The sequence below is a fragment of the Oenanthe melanoleuca genome, chromosome 1 (genome assembly GCF_029582105.1).
Source record: "Oenanthe melanoleuca isolate GR-GAL-2019-014 chromosome 1, OMel1.0, whole genome shotgun sequence".
In the NCBI taxonomy this organism is placed as follows: Eukaryota; Metazoa; Chordata; class Aves; order Passeriformes; family Muscicapidae; genus Oenanthe; species Oenanthe melanoleuca.
Window position 1 is genome coordinate 81,962,452 of NC_079333.1, and position 18,165 is coordinate 81,980,616.

Consider the following 18,165-nt stretch of genomic DNA (forward strand, 5'->3'; position numbering starts at 1 on the left):
TGCATTGTGTATTTTGCATTTTCTAAGGCCTAAAGATATCCCATAATATAAAAGCCCAGTGAACTTTCTACACTTCTGTAGTCTTTTCAGTGTTGATTCATTTTGTGAAACATATTTTGCAAATCTAAAACCTAGAAGTTAAGCTTTAGTTAGTAAGTAAGTCATAAATGGATTAAAAACTCCTAAACTTCCAGGAAGATTAACAGGAACACAATAACAAAGTAACAGGAATAGATTTAAAGGCTGGGGGTGAGACAGAATCTGGATACAGCAAGAGAATGAAATCAGGTCTAAGATGCCATGAAAAAATGAACAGAAACAGGATGAAAACTACAATCTTTGTCTAGAAATTGTTGCCCAGAGAAGCTGCAGATTCCCCATCCCTGGAAATGTTCAAGGCCAGGCTGGATGGAGCTCTGAGCAACCTGCTCTAGTAGAAGGAGTCCCTGCCCATGGCAGGGAGTTGGGCCTGGGTGATCTTAGTCCCCTTCAACCCAAAACATTCTGTGATTCTATGAAGTACTACTAAATATTACTCTTAATTTTCCACAAATTACCTATTTTAACATTCCAACTCCTTCCCTCAACACCACTTTTTAAGCTTAAAAACACTCATTGCTGGAATGTCTAATGGGTTAATGGGCTCACAATGCAGCATCTAGTGAATAAATTCTAAAAAAATAGTCTAAAGTTCACAAATACTAGCAATTAAGTTACCTTTTCATGTACTTAACAACCAGATCTAACTTTTCCAAGTCTTTTTCTTCTATTAGATCAGTACAGTATTTCACAACCTGTAGAATGTCTTCTTCCATAGGATCTGTAATAAAAAAAAATAAAATGAGATATTTTCTCTAAGCAGCTTAGAATATAATCACAGAATAATGGGAATACAAAATAAAGAAATTCTGCAGTGTCAGCATATTACAGGCCAACCTGACAATTTCTGTATTCTCACACATCTTTCTAACATCAGAAGCTGTGCACATAACAGGACTGCAGGTCCTGAAATACCTATCTTGTAGACCTCTTGGTTTTTTTTTTTTAGTAAGAACAACTGACAGCAAAGCTAGCAGTAACCAAAGGGAAAAGAGTCTGGGATTTAGAATGCAATGGCTGTTTTGAAACTCTTAGGAAAATAATAATGTAGGAAAGTCAAATTTCCCAAGGTTTTAAGGAGTTGCTATTTGTCTGACCTAATTCAAATCACAATTTAGCAAGAGTGCCACAGTTGCAGGTTTTTTTTTAATCTAGGGTTCTTTCCATTTCTTTGTCATTTATTTTGACAAAAACCCAAGCCCTGCAGTCCTTTGCCTCTAAGATGGGACCTTAATAGAAGAAAATTAATTCCTTTTCAAGAGCTTTCATCTTAGTGATTGCAATATGTTGCAAAAATACAGTAAACCTCAGACACAAGCAATATTAAGGCACAGGACAATGGCCAGACACATGGCTTGAATTGGGAGCATGTTAATTTTCATGATGTTAAGCAAGACACAGGAGCTGGCAAAGCCACAGAACAGCAACTAGTAGGAAGAATCAAGTTCTTCTAAGACTGCCAAGTAAGATTTCAAGAAAGACCGAAAAATAAGCAGCAAAATGAAGAGTGAAGGAGAAAGGAAGTACTAAAAGCCTACTCAAAGCAGTTTTCCTTGTGATGCACTGCAAGATCACCCCATGTGGCATCCCTTACCTGAGATAGTTGTGATCCACTCTTTCAGTAACGTCTTCACGTCGTTGAATTCCACAGCCCCAGCGAGGTTCGGGGCTTGCGGCCTGAACAAGCCCGGCTGCTGCTCCGTCTGCACAGCTGACGGGCCCGAAGAATCTGAAGTTGATGGAACTGCTTCTGCCTGCTCCAAACACAGAAGTGGAAAATGCTCAGTCTGACAAATATGGGAACATCATATACATACAGAGAAAAGTGTTAGTGAAGAATCCAGTAAAGAAAAATAGCACATGAATTCAGTCTAATGAAGCAGACATAGTCTTACCAAAAGCTGTTCATGTTAAAAGTTACCTGAGCTGCTGTTCCTTCTTGTTTCAAGAAGCCATCTATTAGCTTCTGTGGGCTCCCAGATGTAGTTGGCATGTTTTTTGCAGGACTACCAATAAGTTTATTTTTCAAAGGACTCTGAATCTTTTTCACAGGACTGATTGGATTTTTTTTCCGTATTTTTTTCTTATTTTTTATAGTTGTATGCTTCAGGTGTAGGGAAGGATTTTTTGACACTGAAAAACACAGGAATAGTCACTGGTTGATACCTTTAAAATTTAATACTTTTCCACTGGAAGGGGGACTCTTCATCTGCCACAAACATCTAATGATCACAGCCTAGATAACACAACTTTAACACAGACACCATTCCAGATCCTGGCAAGGTTTTAAGTATTTGAGAAGCACTGTTAGACTTCCAGTGTGCACAGAGGATACTTAGCTATTCAGAAGCTTTTTAATGGGAGCATTTCAGTACATGAATATAAGCAGCTGGTGAAATCTGAATCTATTGGACAAATTGCCTCACCTCAGTCTGAGCACTGTCCCATCAGTGTTATCAGCAAAGCCAGCAGTTTAAGGCCCCCACAAATGCTTTTATCACAGTTTATGAAGGAAATCACTCTCATTCCATCATTCTAACATATCTGCATTAGTTCACTGGCTATGAAATCAGGGTGTGATTATAATTACAATGCAGTGTTTAACTGGCAATCAAGCCAATAACATTTACAACCTATCTTTATGACAAAGCATGTTCACAGGGAATTAGTCTTATTTCTTTCTACTGATTACAAAAAGGAGACCTGGATGATCAGCTCAGAGTAAACCCATCTGACTATCAGACATACAGTGAGATGCAGCATATCTTTCTCTAGCTGCCCCAAAGCCCTGCCAGTGCTATGGATTTCAATTAACCATGAGAATCTCCCTGAACAGTTTAACTAACTTAAGAAGGTGCAATACTTTAAATCACAAGACACATCAAGTTTGGATTCCATTAGGCAAATATATGGATGTGGGTATGTTTAGCGCCACAGTCCCCATGAATTGAATTAATTACCCATTTGAGTAAAGCTGGGCACCTGTTTGCAAACTGAAACCACAGCTGGTTGTAACTGACAGTCTGTCAAAAATAAATACAGAAATTCAATCAAACACAACATCTTCAGAAAACTTTGGTTATATTTTCCAGTTCGTTACTTAGGGTTGTAGAGCTGTTCGGAGAACAGCTCCTATACCAGAAGACTTCTGCACAACTACACATTCTCACCTAAAGTGTTAACAGGCTGCTGCTCTAATTGCTTCTGCCTTTGATCATATGCATCTTTCAGCTCTGCTTGCAGCTCAGCAGGTAGTGCAGCAAAAACCTCAGGGTCCACCTGAACAGTAACAGAAGATTCATTTGATTATTTTAGCAGTGAGCAGCACCATTTGCTTCCTTCTAGGTCGCTCACACAAGAAAGGTATTTACATTTTATGCCAAGCAAAAATAAAGCAGATATAAGCGAAACACTATAACATTGTACATTTTCTTAGTATGTTTTAGTTTGTAAAAACAACAAAATGTACATTTAATATGACTGTATTTATTACAACTACTATTATGAGTATATAATGCACTCCCCATCTTTATTCACCTATTGATACCCAGTACTGCTGCATTAAGAGCAGGATTTAGCCTAGCCAAGAGAGCATTTCCTTCAAATTTCAAAACACAGACATTGTGACCACCAGACTTTTGTTCCTCCTTTTCTTTTGATACTTCTATTTCCTGCAAGCTGCTATATAACTCAGAATATTCTTCTTGTAAATGGTCTCAGTTCTTTAAGGACAGGAAAAGCCAAGTCCAGCTATGTCATATTTTGAAATAGCACAAAAGGGCTCAATCTCTCTCCCCCACAGTTGTCCACCACTTGCTTGACTGATAAAAGCACAGTCGCTTGCAACTGTCCCAGGAATCTGAATTCTAGACAGGAAATAACTTGATGCCAATTGCCAGACACATTCATATGTACAAAATAAAATATCTTGTATTATCAATTATTTTTTCTCATTGCGCCTCTGAAGTGGCATCTCAGTGACAGATTCATCTTGTATTTGGAGTTTCCCATCATACCTGGACAGTGTTTTCAGCTCATAATCTTCAAAATCTAATTCAAAAAAGCAAATCTATCATTTAGTGGATTAAATCTGCCAGTTGGAGAGTGCCCTTCATTTCACTGGTAAAATTCAGGGATGAGCACAAACAACAAAAAATTAGTCAAAACTACAATTACTATTCTGACAGCACAATGTAACTTCTATCATTATCTGAGATACTGTATTGATTACATATCAATCTGAAAATGTATTAAAATTTCCCTTATTTTCAATAGAGATTTCAGTAGGTCATAGCATACAAAACATGTATGCTACAACAGGGAGGTACAGTGTGCTATTCACACACAATGTCTAACACGAACATAAACATGAACGTGCTCTTACAGGTTAAAATTTATCAATTTAGCACAAGTTTGTTCCTTTTTCAGAACTCCATGAGTCAACACAAATTTTTCACCACACAGAATATGCACTAATTGAAGAAGGAAACAGGAACAGCTCTGACCTCAATTACCATATACTATGTGCAGAACAAAGCACTATAGTGGAATGCAGGCAATTACATCACGTGTGTAAGGTATCTTTTTAAATACAAATTTTACTTAATAAAACTTAAAAAAAAAAAAAAAAGTATTCTCTGGAAAAGCATTCGAGAGTCAAGGATTTGGAATGCTCTGAACTGACACTGTTGTTTGTATGAACCAGAATTAATGCAGTACATTAACTGGACGCATTTTTGTTATTCCCGCACCACTGCTCTCAGAGTGTAACATGGAAACACTCAACTAGAGGAGCCATCAGTTGAATTCACATGAATTCTCAAAAATAACTGGAGTTTCAGGTAACGGATTGTACAATGTCCTAGCACTGTGATACAGGTATCAGAAAACGTGGACATTATGGAGAACCTTGGTTTTACAAAGGCATGGATAATCTCAGCATACAACTATCAGTATTTCTGATGTGCTTATATCAATTTCCTTAGGAGTAATCTGTACCACATGAAGACATTGTAAGGATGAGATGAAAATTTGCCACCACTAATTAATACTATTATTACAAATGTCATTCACTTCTAGGCATCTGTAATCTTTACTTTTGCATCCTACACTTCTGCAAGATTCAGGTTACAGCCTCCTGTATTAATAAGCTGGGTTTAGCTCTTTTTTCCCCCCACCAAGCCTACAGGAAGCTTTTCAACCTTATTATTTGAGGTATTAAATTTAAACCTAACTCAGAAAATGAAAATTGTAATTATGAGTCCTCTTTTTGCCAATAGATAAAGCTTAATGGCTTTTAGGAGAAAATTTGGAGTAAGAACATAAGGCACTCTCATATGGATAGTATGGATATCCTTGAGAAATAAATAGCAAGTACTCAATTCTTTTTGAACTACATCTTCAAACAAAAAGGCTGCTCTACTAAGTTGCATTTTTGGATCAAGTAAGTGGGTCAGAAAATACATTAGTAGATAGAGAGAAAAAACAGTGCAAAAAACTACTTCAAACTAGGTCCTTTTAAGAAAACTTCAAAAAGAAATGCTGTTTAAAAAAAGCAATCAATTCTCAATTATCTAATTATTAGACAGGTAAAACATAAACAAGCTAAAAGGAATTTTTATAGAAAGCCATATGCCATTACCATATACCCTGAAAAACAGCACTGAGTGGCAAGCCAAGGGTGGAGGGGTGTACTTCAGAGCACAGCCTAATTTAAGAAACATCTTGCTTAAAGACAGATGTAACTAAAAATTTAAAACAGCTGGGGCAGAGAGAACTCAGATATTATTTGTACAGTAATCCATAAGGGAAACCAAACTTTGCAGTTCAGGAATAAAAACTGGCACAACTGTTTCTGAACCAATGAACTAGAATCAAGGTGAGAAAATTTTAGTAAAAGAACAGATTACACATTTTTTAAAATAACAATTATGCATTAACTATTTAGTGGAATTTCTACATTATTTTCTCTGGATTTTTTGTCAGCTAAGAAGCATTATGCATTAGAAACTGCAACAAATCTCTATAAATGTGATTAAGTGATATTACTTCATTTGAGAACAGCAAAGGTGCAATGAAACAGAAAAATAAAAAAAATGCTCCATTTTAAATGATGCAAGATAGTGTATCTCTAGGTAACCCAAGCTTTGATTTTTATATTTTTTTAAATTTTAATTTTTACATTCCATTTCTTCAGCACCTTCTTGGATTGAAGAGCAGAGTAACACTAGAAGCATCCTTACTGTTCCCTACTGCCCTTTCAGGTCTCTATTTCGACAATCATCTTTTTCCTGTTCTCATCCTGGACATGCTGTGTTTGAGCCCATTTAAAAACTATGGAGATATGCACAACCTTTAGCCACAACTGCCCTTCTCAGGAATGGGATACAAACAACCACATCTACAGAAGAAGCTAGCAGAGGTTGGCTTTACCCCATCAGAACACACACTTATAAAGAGTCTCCTGTGACTTAGCTAAGCAGATTTTAGGACTGGTTCAGACTTATGGCTCAGTGTAACTCAGCTGCAATGCAGAAAAAAAGCTATTTACAGACTGGATTGCAAAGCAAACCATGTATCAGGGGGTTTTACATTAACAACAGCAAAAAACATAGGCAGACTGATGACTATAATCCTCCACAAATGTTCCTATACTGTGTTTCTGACAGATAATGTAACATTCAAAAAAAGACTTTTAAAAAGACATTCAAGGACCATGAATTATTGTGGGAAGTAACAAGTTCCAGTTAATGCTGTCTCAAGAAAGAGCTTCTAACTTCCTACAGATGAAAAGTAATTGTTTATTGATACCATGCAAACATCCTACCTGTGAGAAAGCTGGCAAGGCTATTACATTGATTCCCATATTGGTATTTGGTTCTTGGAGCTCTGGTATTTGTAAAAGCACTGTTCCAACTGGCTGTGACAGAAGTGCAGTGTTACATCCATTTATTGGCTCTTTTTTGCTCTCTCCGTAACTCTCTCCTTGCTGAATGATGCACATTTGCTCTACTTGTTCTCGGAGATCAGGTGGCAGAGCTTCTAGCACAGACTTATCTAGCTACAAGTACACAAAAGCTTTTAGATTTTTCTAAGGAATAGGTAACGGAGCTATTTTAGTCAAAACATTAGTTACACAGTTCCTGAATTTTACAAAACCCGCTACATATTACCCTGTGTATGCAAACATCCTTAGGAACCTGAGAGTTACACTCTGCAGCAGTTTTAAAATACCATTTTAGACAAAGCAGCTCAGTAAATATGAATGCTCAGTTTTATCTTTTCACAATGATCAGTCTTCTTACCAAAAACCATATATAGGGTTTCTTCTACAGCTACCTAATGACAAAGAAACCTGAATTTGGAGTTCAAATTACACAAGCAACAGGTTGATACGAATACTAAATTGGTGTCTGGCACAAAGCTGTAAGCAATTAATTTCTTTCTTTATGCAGTTCTAGGGTGCATGTTACTGATTTACTTTACTGGTATTACATATGTTTGCATACTGTCAGACTTGCCAGAGTCAGAAGATGAAACAAGCTTTTACTTATTATCAATTATTCACTTGAAACAACTGAGGTGACCCCTCAGTGTCCAGAAGCTGCTGTGTACAATGACAGCTGCAAAAGTGACTGAAAGTGAATGAATACAACTGACAAGCAGATGTACAGCATCATTTCTCTCACAAATTTGAACAGAACTAGGTAGAGAAATGCCAACGTTTGCCTCTAAATTTTGCTGACTAAGACTTCATAGCTGTGTTAGAATAGTTTCTCTTTTACCTTTAAGAAGAAAATTTGGAGCTTATGACCAGATTCACGATTTACAGAGAAGAACCACAAGTATCTATGAACATCTACTTGGCTTGATAACAGAAGTTTTGATGAGAGCTGTCTGTATTGCTAATCACTTTAGTTACTCTTCCATGTTCTGTTTGCATTCACTCATTCCAAATTTGCTGCATATATAACTCTATAATAATTTCCTGGGAATCCTGAATGTAAAATATCTTGCTGTTACTTTTCTAGTACAGTATAAAAACAGCAGTGTGGCATTAACTCTCACCACTCCTTCCCAGCCATGAATTTTTTATTACATTCCATATTATAATATGGTTAAAAGCAGAAAGAAAGATACTGTGCCATAAGGCCACCAAAGTTTTAGGCACTCTACTGAACAGCTACTGCATTTTCCACTTGTTTACACATATTCCTCCTATGGCAGCATCTGAGTGTACAGAGTTTGAATTGTTCAGTCAATTTTCTTTTAGATCCTGAGCTGGCTTGGATATTGCATTATAGGAACCAATTTCCTTCCAAAAGCATAATTTGCTTCTTAAAATAGATAAACATTTGAGAAAGCTGTTAAAAAACATCAGAAATACTTTTACAGATTTAAATTACAGACATTTAAATGACAGACTTTTACACAAGAGAAATAAATCTGCTTATACCTAAAATATCTGCAGAATTCTACACAGCTATTTCATAGCAAACCCTTCTAACAGAGTCTGCTTGAACAGCATGTGGAATGAAAATAATGAAGGCTGTCCCTTTGTTAAAACACACCTAAAAAACCCCCCTCCAAATCCCATAGAAATATTTTACTTAAAGATTGTCTTTCTCTCATCTAAATAGTGGTATCCTGTACAAATGTTAAGCGCGCATCCTAACTTCAACATTATTTATTTTATTAGGGCAAAATATTTTTGCATCAGTAACAATTGCTTACTGTGCACTGTACTTTACTAGAACTCTTTTTATTTAAGACAGCCAATCCCAAGTTATTGCAATATGCTGCAGATGTTTCATATTCTCAGGTTTACCTGGGAAGCAGATGGAACCTCAATACTCAAATTGAGCCTGGATTTGACACTGATAGGAGAATGCACACCATTCCACTTGACAGCAGACTCGGTGTTGTTGGCATTAGAATTGAGACCAGGTGTGACATTGGTACCACGAGATGGAAGGAAAGTGCAAGTTCTTGAATTAGAAGATATTTCAAGGTCCATAGCAGCCACAAATACTATACAATTGGAAACAAAATAGAGAGTGATCAACTTAATACTTAAAAATACTCTGAAGATTCAAGACAGAGCAAAAGGTAATTTCTAGCAATATTTGACGAGTTTACACAATATATAGCAAAATTGTAACACTTTTTATTTCAAAGTATCCCGTTACTATTAAATAAAACAAAAAAAAATTGGACTAATTCTATACAAAGTATTATTAGTTAGCATTATTATTAGCATTTTCATTTGCAGCAGCAAACCCTACTCTCAGAAATTTTATGTTGTATAATTTATACTGGTTTAATATTGAATAAGTATTCCAAAATGTGATCTATGTTAAGGTCCTTCAGAACTGATCATTATCACACATGCCAACCACAAAGCTTACTGACCTTCCTTATGCTCTTCTTCTGAGCCTTTTTTTGCCTTCTGAACATGAAAAAGATCAATAACTGAATGTGATCCACCAGGTAAATATCCAGATTGTACTGTTGAGAGAGCTGAAGTTGTCTTATTGATGGGAACTAGCTGCTGTACCTGAATTCCAACCTAAATCCAAAACATAAATGCATTCATTTAATTAAGTTTGAAATAAATAAAATAAATTTAAAAATCTGTAATTATATAATGATAATATTGCCTTCCTTGGAATTGGCTGCCTGTTGTGGGTGGAGGGGAGGACAAACAAAAATATATTGAAATACACATAAACGGCCAATTAAAACATCCCAAACAAATCCCAGGATTACCCACGAAAATCCAACAACTAAGAAATTACAAAGGTACTACCATCTTAACTTCTATGATATAAAAAATGTTGTCAACAGGATCATGAAGCAATGTGTTTTTTATGAAATTTCTTAGACACTAACAAATACATAAATACTGACAAGAATGTCGTTAGTATTAAATCTGGCTATCCATCAATGCTTTTCCCCAAGGACAATCTATACTTAATCCATCACTTCAGTCTACAAATGAGAAAAATACTATTGTTTCACTTGTAAACACTGTTTTTGCAAAGTCTCAATGGATGAAAGTACTTTGGTAGAAGTAGTCTTTTTTAGATAAGGTGTTTCTCATTTTTCAAGACATCCTAGTTTTTCATTTAACTTTTAAAAACCAAATCAGCAGGGATTAAAAAAGTGTGTCTAATTAAGAATGCAGTGGTGCACTGTATGAGTTTATTGCCAATTTTAAAGAAAAAATCCTGACACTTAGAAAAAGTTGTATATGGGACTCAGAAAGCACGAAGGAGCTACTGCATGTATTTCCACCAAGTTTTCTTCTATAATTACATAGTAAGGATTTGTTTATTAACATCTTCTTAGTTGCAATAATGGGATGTGACATTTAAATTAAATACTTCCTCAACTCCAAGCTGACTTTGCAAGGCAACATTGTGAATCAAAACCCTACTTCTATATCCAGATGATGAATTAATACAGGTTTGTTTAAAAAAAATCATGTGTTCTATAGTAACAAATGGCTGATGTCAAAAATAGCAGAATTGTGCAGTCACATTGCTATACCAAAACCACTGAGATGAGTAGAAGTTCTAAAATAAACCATGAATCAAAAGACACAGAAAATTACCTTCAAACAAAGACCAAAACATGAGCTGGTAACTTTTCTTGCTCTAAGACTTGCAGTCTAGAACAAAAGCTTCTTTCATCTCTGTCTTGGACTGGCATTACAAACAGTTCTATATTAGTTTATATTAGTTAAATAATTAATGTATGGCAAAAGCTTACAGAAAATATTAAGACAAAAAAAAATTATTTACGCTGATACAACTGTGTAGAAGATACAGTCTTACTTCATTGTCTCAGACTGTTTTAAAGTTGTGCATTAATTTGTACCACAAAAAAAAAAGTTTTTTTTTACATTTATGGCTTTGTAACCATGTTTTTTCATAGGTTACAAAACAATACAATTACATACACAAATCTTCATAAGCTTTGCATTACCTACACTTTTGCTTAAGTTAGTTTATAATCTACCACAGGGAACTGAAAATCCACAAAAGACAACAAAACAGGTTGATGAGGAGAATGAATTTCAGTTTTCCCATTAACTCACCCCTCGCATATCAGATATGTTCAGTTTCATTGTGTGAAACATGTTCAGAGTTTCCTTCCCAATTACTTTTGCGCTGTCTGTTGCATGGTCTAAAGTCACCGTCCTAAAAAAATGAGCATGGTTAAAAAGGAAACTGTTTCACAAATCCTAAAGACAAAAATTCAGTATTTCTTCCAGAGAGAACCTGAAAGAAAGACAGATCATAATCTCCTGGCATATAGAAAGTGAACACTTTTTATTTGTTTTGTGGTTACTTTTTAAAGGTATTTAAAACTAAGTATGACCTACAGAAAATGTAAAAAAAAGCAGAATACTTACTAACTAAACATTCTCAGTGTGCAGTTCACACATTAAAAGGTCAAATTTAGTATATACATATACATACACACATGCAATCTATTGAAACCAGACAAAAAGTTTCACAAGAAGTTTACAGTTTGCAAAACAACACACTTCTACATTTTTGTCTTTCACCAAGCTTGGTTCACAGAGCTTGCTCAGCATTGTTTGAGCTGTCAATTGTCAAATCTTTACAGCAAGAGTTTCAAAAGGAACTCAGAGGGGAAGCAGATATAGGCACGTGCATGTGGATTACAAGCAACAAGGAATTCAAATTAATGGCAAGTAACTTTAAACAACATTCTAAATTATCTAATATCTAAATTATTATATGGCAATTTTTTGCAACAGGTCTCACAAAACAACTTGGCTGTGAGTTTTACAGATTACCACTTGAGAGTATTGCAGGACAGCAGCAGTCCTTGGTAGCTCTGGATTCTCTAATAGTCTAACCTTTGACATCAGTAAGGACAAAATTTCAAGTGGCTCATCAAATGTATGTGAATGATGTGAAGTCTTCTCACTGAAATAACTGATGCAGTTCTAGCTCTGATAGAGTAGGCTCCATCAACAAAATGAAGTTTGGTGTTTTTCCAGGGTGCCATCCTGACAACTAACTAAACACTTTGATGATGTTACTCTGCTTCTGAATCTGTCAGAAACCACCATGAACAGCCACGTGATCTCTGGAAAGGTCTAGTTCTGCCAATATGAAAACAAAAAACCATCAGACTATGAACAATACAAAGACCTCCTTAAGCTTTACATGTTAGTATTTTTAAGGAAAGAGGGATCAATGTCACCATGAACATAAAGGTACACAACATTTCAGAAAAATATTTTAAAAAGATCTATGCTGAACTATCAGGACTGGGTTTCACAGATGCAGATCATTTAATCTCAAAATCCGAATTTGGTTTTAAGTGTGTCTGCACATCTGAATTTTTTGCAGTACTACTGTTATCATCTTGACCTGTAGGATAAGAAAGCATAGCAAATCTCACTTACCTGTGAGGTAAGGGGGCAAGAAATGAATCATGAGCTATAGCTACAGAGAAATCTTAAACTGAAGAGAGAAACTGGCCAGTTGAGGGAACACCACACTGAGATTCTAATCCACTTGTCTGGATGCAATTTTTGGAGTTTACCCTTCCACTGCTAATAGGCCTTTAGTGGGCTGAAAAGAAATGCTCTAACAAAGACAGAAATACAGCACCTGCCTGGATTGACTGGGGTTGACAAGCTCACTGGAAAGCCAGAAGCAGAAACAGAGACACCACCAAACAAAATCCTGGCATCTGAACTGCTTTAGCACTGTGTGAACAATTTTGCATTCTTGGATGCCCCTGACCTTACTGAAGACTTCATGAATTAGGGAAATTTCAGGGCATGTTTACTTCAGCATGCATGACCACAGGAAAGGGGTCCAAAGCACTGATCTGTTCATGAAAAGCACTCTGACAATGGCTAAAGGAGGAATAAAGCTCTATCTCAATAGACACTCAATATTAAAGATATGTTCTTAGGATGCTAAGAATAAATCTTCAGCTCAAGATAGCCAGAAGACAAAAGTATAGACTGATGGATTCTCTTCTCGGTATATAAACCAATTCTAGAAAGTGATGAGCTTCTTGCAGTGAAACATGAATTTTGTTGTTTCAGTTTTTATTACAGTTGAATTCTATGTAATAAGATCACAAGCATGACAGGCTCTATGCATGCAAGTCTTACTACTGAACTCTAACCCACTGGAAGAGCTCCTGGGCATGTGGATGGTGCTATGCAGGGCCAGCACCTGGCCTTGATGATCCCTGGGGGTCCCTTCCAACTCAGCATATTCTGTGATCTGTGAACTCCACCACCTCTTCTGTTACCACGAACACCCATCAAATGACTCTCCAGTTCAGGAGGGATTAGTCTGTTAGAAACATCTGAGATGGAAGGGAAAGTAGAAAGATCAATTGTCTGTCAAAAGTTAGGGTCCTCCTGCACTGAAGAACAACTGCTTTGACAAAGAAGTGCATGCCTGAAGAATACATGTGTATGTAGAAGGTTCCATGACAATCTTGTATGAAACAGCATATGATACTCTATGCCTGTGTTTTCAGTATACAAATATATAAATAAAATTCAGATTAAAAAATATTTAGTCAACATCATCCAGCTTATCAATAAGGAACAGAGAACAATGAACAGGAGTAACAGCACTGCTTGTGGAAGCTGAAGGTCCTACTCCTTTGACAGTGAGCTATCAACTGACTACCCAGGCAGAATATTTGGGTTATCCCTTTTCTTCAGGGATGGGCAGCCTCTACAGGGAACATCTGGATGAGATGTGCTATGGGGAACCTGGTAGAATGAAACTTTATTACACTGATAAGGCTACACAAGAAAACAATGGCACTTCTGATGAGTAACTTACACCCACATGAAGAAATGTAAGTGTGAAGGTCAAAAGACCTGAAGAGATTGCCTTCTTGAACAGCTGAAACAAAGGGCAGTCTTCGACCTTGTGATTTTGAGATTCAACTTTCTAAGCTCCACTTCAGAACCTCCCTGTCTCTTCTTGGACCAAAAAAGATGTCTGCAGATTTATTGGTAAAACAACAGGAAAGACAAGATTCAACACTAACAAATTCATCCGTACTAAGACGAATGACTCCAGTCCAAGGTGTCTGATGCCAGCTTCATCCTCGGAACCTGAAGTGGCCTCTCAGTCTCTGCAGCAAGTCATTCTGCAAATATTGCCATAGCTCCCCTGCACTCCTGACTTGGAGCACTACAGTACTATCAGACATCTTTCTTGACAAAGTACAATTTCCTTTGAGAACAGACTCCAACTGTCACAATCATTATGAGATCTATCAAGAAACAGCAGAAAGCCTCTCAAGAAAAAGGAAAGTACCCAATATCACACAGCTCAGGGAGAAAGAACACTATGCAGCACCAGAACCTTTCAACTTGGCTGGCTACTGAGAGAAATCAATGCTGCTGCATGTGTGTCACAGTGCAGGATATAAATATGTTTTCTTCAAACACTCTAAGAAAACCTTCATCTCCAATACTGAGCAAGCTGGAGAAAGGTATACCAACAATATATAAGCATATAAGTATTACTGATAATCGGAACACCACAAATGTTTAACCCAAACACAGAGGAGTTTTGATAGCATTATTCTACTTATTTTGGTTCAAGTTTTATACATAGACAAAGAAGTAGCAAGCACTTTGAAATTTGTGTCTTGTCTTCCTGTAAATTTTAGATTCTGCAGAAGTGTGTTCATGCCTAGTACTTACCTGGCAATATTATCACAGATTCCATGACCTCCGTATTTTGCAGGCTCTACTGGTGCTCCAGCCTTTCTGACCATAATTTTAAGGGTCAATCGTTTACCCTTCATACCAGCAGCTTCAAGTCTACGCTGAATTTCTTCTGAGAGGCTCAGAAGGAAAGCTTCTGCTTCCTTAGGCTGAAGGGGAAAAACAAGTGTTTAAATAATTACTAGTTTTCAAATACTGAAGGTAAATCATTAAGGGTTAATACAATCCAGATTGTATAAACTGAAAAGAATAAGCTGACTCACAAGAAATTTTCTCATTTAATTTCAAGTGGTTTGTTTTCACTGTAGGTCGCTTAATTTAGGTGAGATGGTTGATTCCTGTCCTAATGCTGAAAGAAGTCTTTAAAAAATGTATGTAGAACCCCCAAGACAGAATTGCAAGTCTAAGCACAAACCTAGAAGATGAAGAGCATAGGACTTAAAATCTTTTTCACCATGAGGAAACTCAAGCAGTGGAACATGTTGCTCAGGGAAGTTTGCAGTCTTCCTTCTTGGAGATTTCCAATGCCAGACTGGAAGCAGTGCTGAGCTTTATCCAGTCTGAGTGTTATTACTTAAAGCCAGTAACTTTATTAGCTTCCCCTGCTTTGAGCAAAGACCTGGACTACACAACACCATTAGGTCTCTTCCAATTCCTTTTTTCCTATCATTTATATAAATACTCAAGATCTCAAAATGGGCCAAATTACTTTTTAAATACAATTTTGTTAATAAACACTCCCCTCAAACAAAAAGTATTTGTAAAAAATCTAAAAATATTGTATGGGAGCAGCTGGTGACAATTTCAGGTACTGGCATCTTCGAATAATCAGCATTTAAAGGAAAGAGAATGCTAGGTGCTGACCAACCTACTGCAGTTCTCTTTTTCTGTACCAGACTTGTATAACGAATGCAGAATAGCCAGCTAATTTTGTGCAAGTGTCTTTTCAGTCCAATATTTTTGTAGTCTCTCCTCCCATTTTATCATTTGGTCTCCTACATCTTCATTTTCCTCATTTCTATTTCGTGGCTAAGATGGTGCTCTAACAGATCAAAGTGTAAGTGAAAATAATCAGAATATGAGAAGATTCTTCTACATCTGAAAGAAGTTACCACAAAAAAGAAGCAAGTTTAATTTACCTGTGTAAACCTTATTCCATAGTTGATTTCTGCTGAAACAGATTTCCTTTCTTTTTCTGTACGAACAGGTCGGTCATCCAAACCACGACAAAATCTGTAGAGCATTTGTCCTGTTTTTGGACCAAATTCTTTTTGTAGTTTTGACATTGAAGCACACTGCAAATCTCCACAGGTTTTAATTCCCAAAGAAGCCAGCTTAGATTCCATTGTCCTGCCAACTCCTAACAACAAAGAAATTACTTCTGTTAACCTTATACAATTCAAAGCCAGCTAAGTTCTGATGACATAAAATTTTTAATTTTAAACCTATATTATGTCATATAAAATTAACAATTAAATATATATAAAATAAATTCTGCTGCATAAAACATGGTTTGAATGGAAAATGTTTGCTGTTGTTATCGGTGTATCATTAATATGTTTCACTTATTTAGTTTAAGATGTCACACTACAGCATGTTTGTTTATTTTTGGATAAAATATGTACAAATCCCTTTTGGAAATTGTCTTGAGGTACTGCCTGTTACAGATTGTATCACTCTGAATCCCCCCAACAATTCAGTCCAAAATGAGTGTCCAACATGCAATATCTTTTTTCTTCATGTACAAGTGCTGTAATCTAAATGGAAACCAACAAATATTTTGACCATTGCACTGCTTCCTAGATAGAAAAATGGCATTTCAGGTAGAAGTGATAGCATACCTGTATCACTTGTGCCTTGAATTACCAAGCACTGGAAATTGTAGGTATCCATGGCAACAACACATAAGTAAGTGTGATAAACTGAAGTATATTTCTGGGTTTTGGAGAGGTGGCCTATTACTTCCAGAAAATATTAATCTCATGAGTTCACACTACCAAAGTCAGCAAAAAATAGAAATCTTGGGTAATCAGATTCTGTTTTTGATAATCTGTTGCTCTGTTGAGGTGGTATTATTAACACAAATATTAAAATGTTTTCACTCTGAACATGCAAGTGAATTTTGAAAACTTCAAAATGTTAAAGTCAAAGCACAGTACTACATGAGTAATATTCTGGAGGAAAAATATCTCCTGTAAGTTATGCCAAAGAGAAATTACAGTACAATTGTGCTGTAAATAGTATTTGGCCAGTAAGGGTTACATAAAGAGAATTTCTGGCAAACCTGCAACTGTTGATGAATGCTATTTCTGTGTCTATGGCCACCTGTTTTTCACTGCCTTTCCCTCCTTTTTTAACCTTCAACAGATAAAGATACTATTTTTCATATTTAACACTAAATACATGTGTATACATGCAGGCTGAGGTCAGCAGATCACTAGAAGCATAAATGAGTGCTTACTCAGCAATTGTTGCACCATGCTGGTGTCACATTATACTATTTATGTGTACTGAGTAACAATATAGTTACATGCCAGGAAATGCTTTATGCTACAAAGCTTTCAAATATTCTCCTGGACCAATAAAAAAACATAACAAAGCCAGTTTTCATACAGGTGGATGCCATATGTCTTTACTGTCTATCACATTTTAGATCATAAACAGGGAACAGCAGCTAATCCTGTTTGATTTAGAAAGCAAATTTGTAGCTGAAACTGGTTTAATACTAGGATGCAAAATGCCCTCTAAAAGATAGAAGTACCTGGAAGACTGGTAACAAGTTGCCCTCTGATAAAATCATCCACTTCTTCAGGTTTTAAGTGATACTGTCCATCTGGTTTTGCTTTACGAGTTGCCATTCTGGCCAGCAGAATATTGGAACCTGTAAAAACAAATTAGAGCATGTCTGTGGTCACTTCTGTCAACCCTCAAGTAGAATGCCACTGTTTAACACTCGAGGAAAAAATGCAGAAAGTAAAGTCATATTTAAATTTTACCAAGAATTTAATGAAATATATTCATATATGTTACAGTGTCTACTTTCAAATTACCAGCCAGCACTATTTGCAGTAACAGCAGTGAAACTGTAGTGCTAACTGCAATTGCAAAGTTAATAAGGGAAGAATTCTGCTTAGAGTCAGGAATTTCAGCTTGTCTCACAAGTGGATTTCACACATTTATTTACACTCAGTAGAGGTATGTTCATACACTCAACTCTAGTATTAATTTGGAACAAAAAGAAAGGAGAAAGGAATGAGCCAAGAAGAAACAAATCAAGGAAGTATTTTCAGATGTGTGATTTCATA

At 36.2% G+C, this 18,165-nt stretch overlaps 1 protein-coding gene across 4 annotated transcripts in view; it reads right to left on the minus strand.

The window, feature by feature from the left end:
- REV1 (REV1 DNA directed polymerase) overlaps positions 1 to 18,165 on the minus strand; it is a 57,146-nt gene that overhangs the window by 3,519 nt on the left and 35,462 nt on the right. For all 4 annotated transcript variants that reach the window (XM_056493446.1, XM_056493356.1, XM_056493534.1 and 1 more), the window contains 11 exons: positions 17,622 to 17,741; positions 16,000 to 16,220; positions 14,837 to 15,009; positions 11,201 to 11,303; positions 9,511 to 9,667; positions 8,927 to 9,129; positions 6,926 to 7,159; positions 3,270 to 3,378; positions 2,021 to 2,232; positions 1,694 to 1,853; positions 718 to 820 (listed from right to left, as the gene is read on the minus strand). In XM_056493446.1, coding sequence (XP_056349421.1) covers positions 718 to 820; positions 1,694 to 1,853; positions 2,021 to 2,232; positions 3,270 to 3,378; positions 6,926 to 7,159; positions 8,927 to 9,129; positions 9,511 to 9,667; positions 11,201 to 11,303; positions 14,837 to 15,009; positions 16,000 to 16,220; positions 17,622 to 17,741 — 1,795 coding nt within the window. The remainder of the gene's footprint in view (positions 1 to 717; positions 821 to 1,693; positions 1,854 to 2,020; positions 2,233 to 3,269; positions 3,379 to 6,925; positions 7,160 to 8,926; positions 9,130 to 9,510; positions 9,668 to 11,200; positions 11,304 to 14,836; positions 15,010 to 15,999; positions 16,221 to 17,621; positions 17,742 to 18,165) is intronic.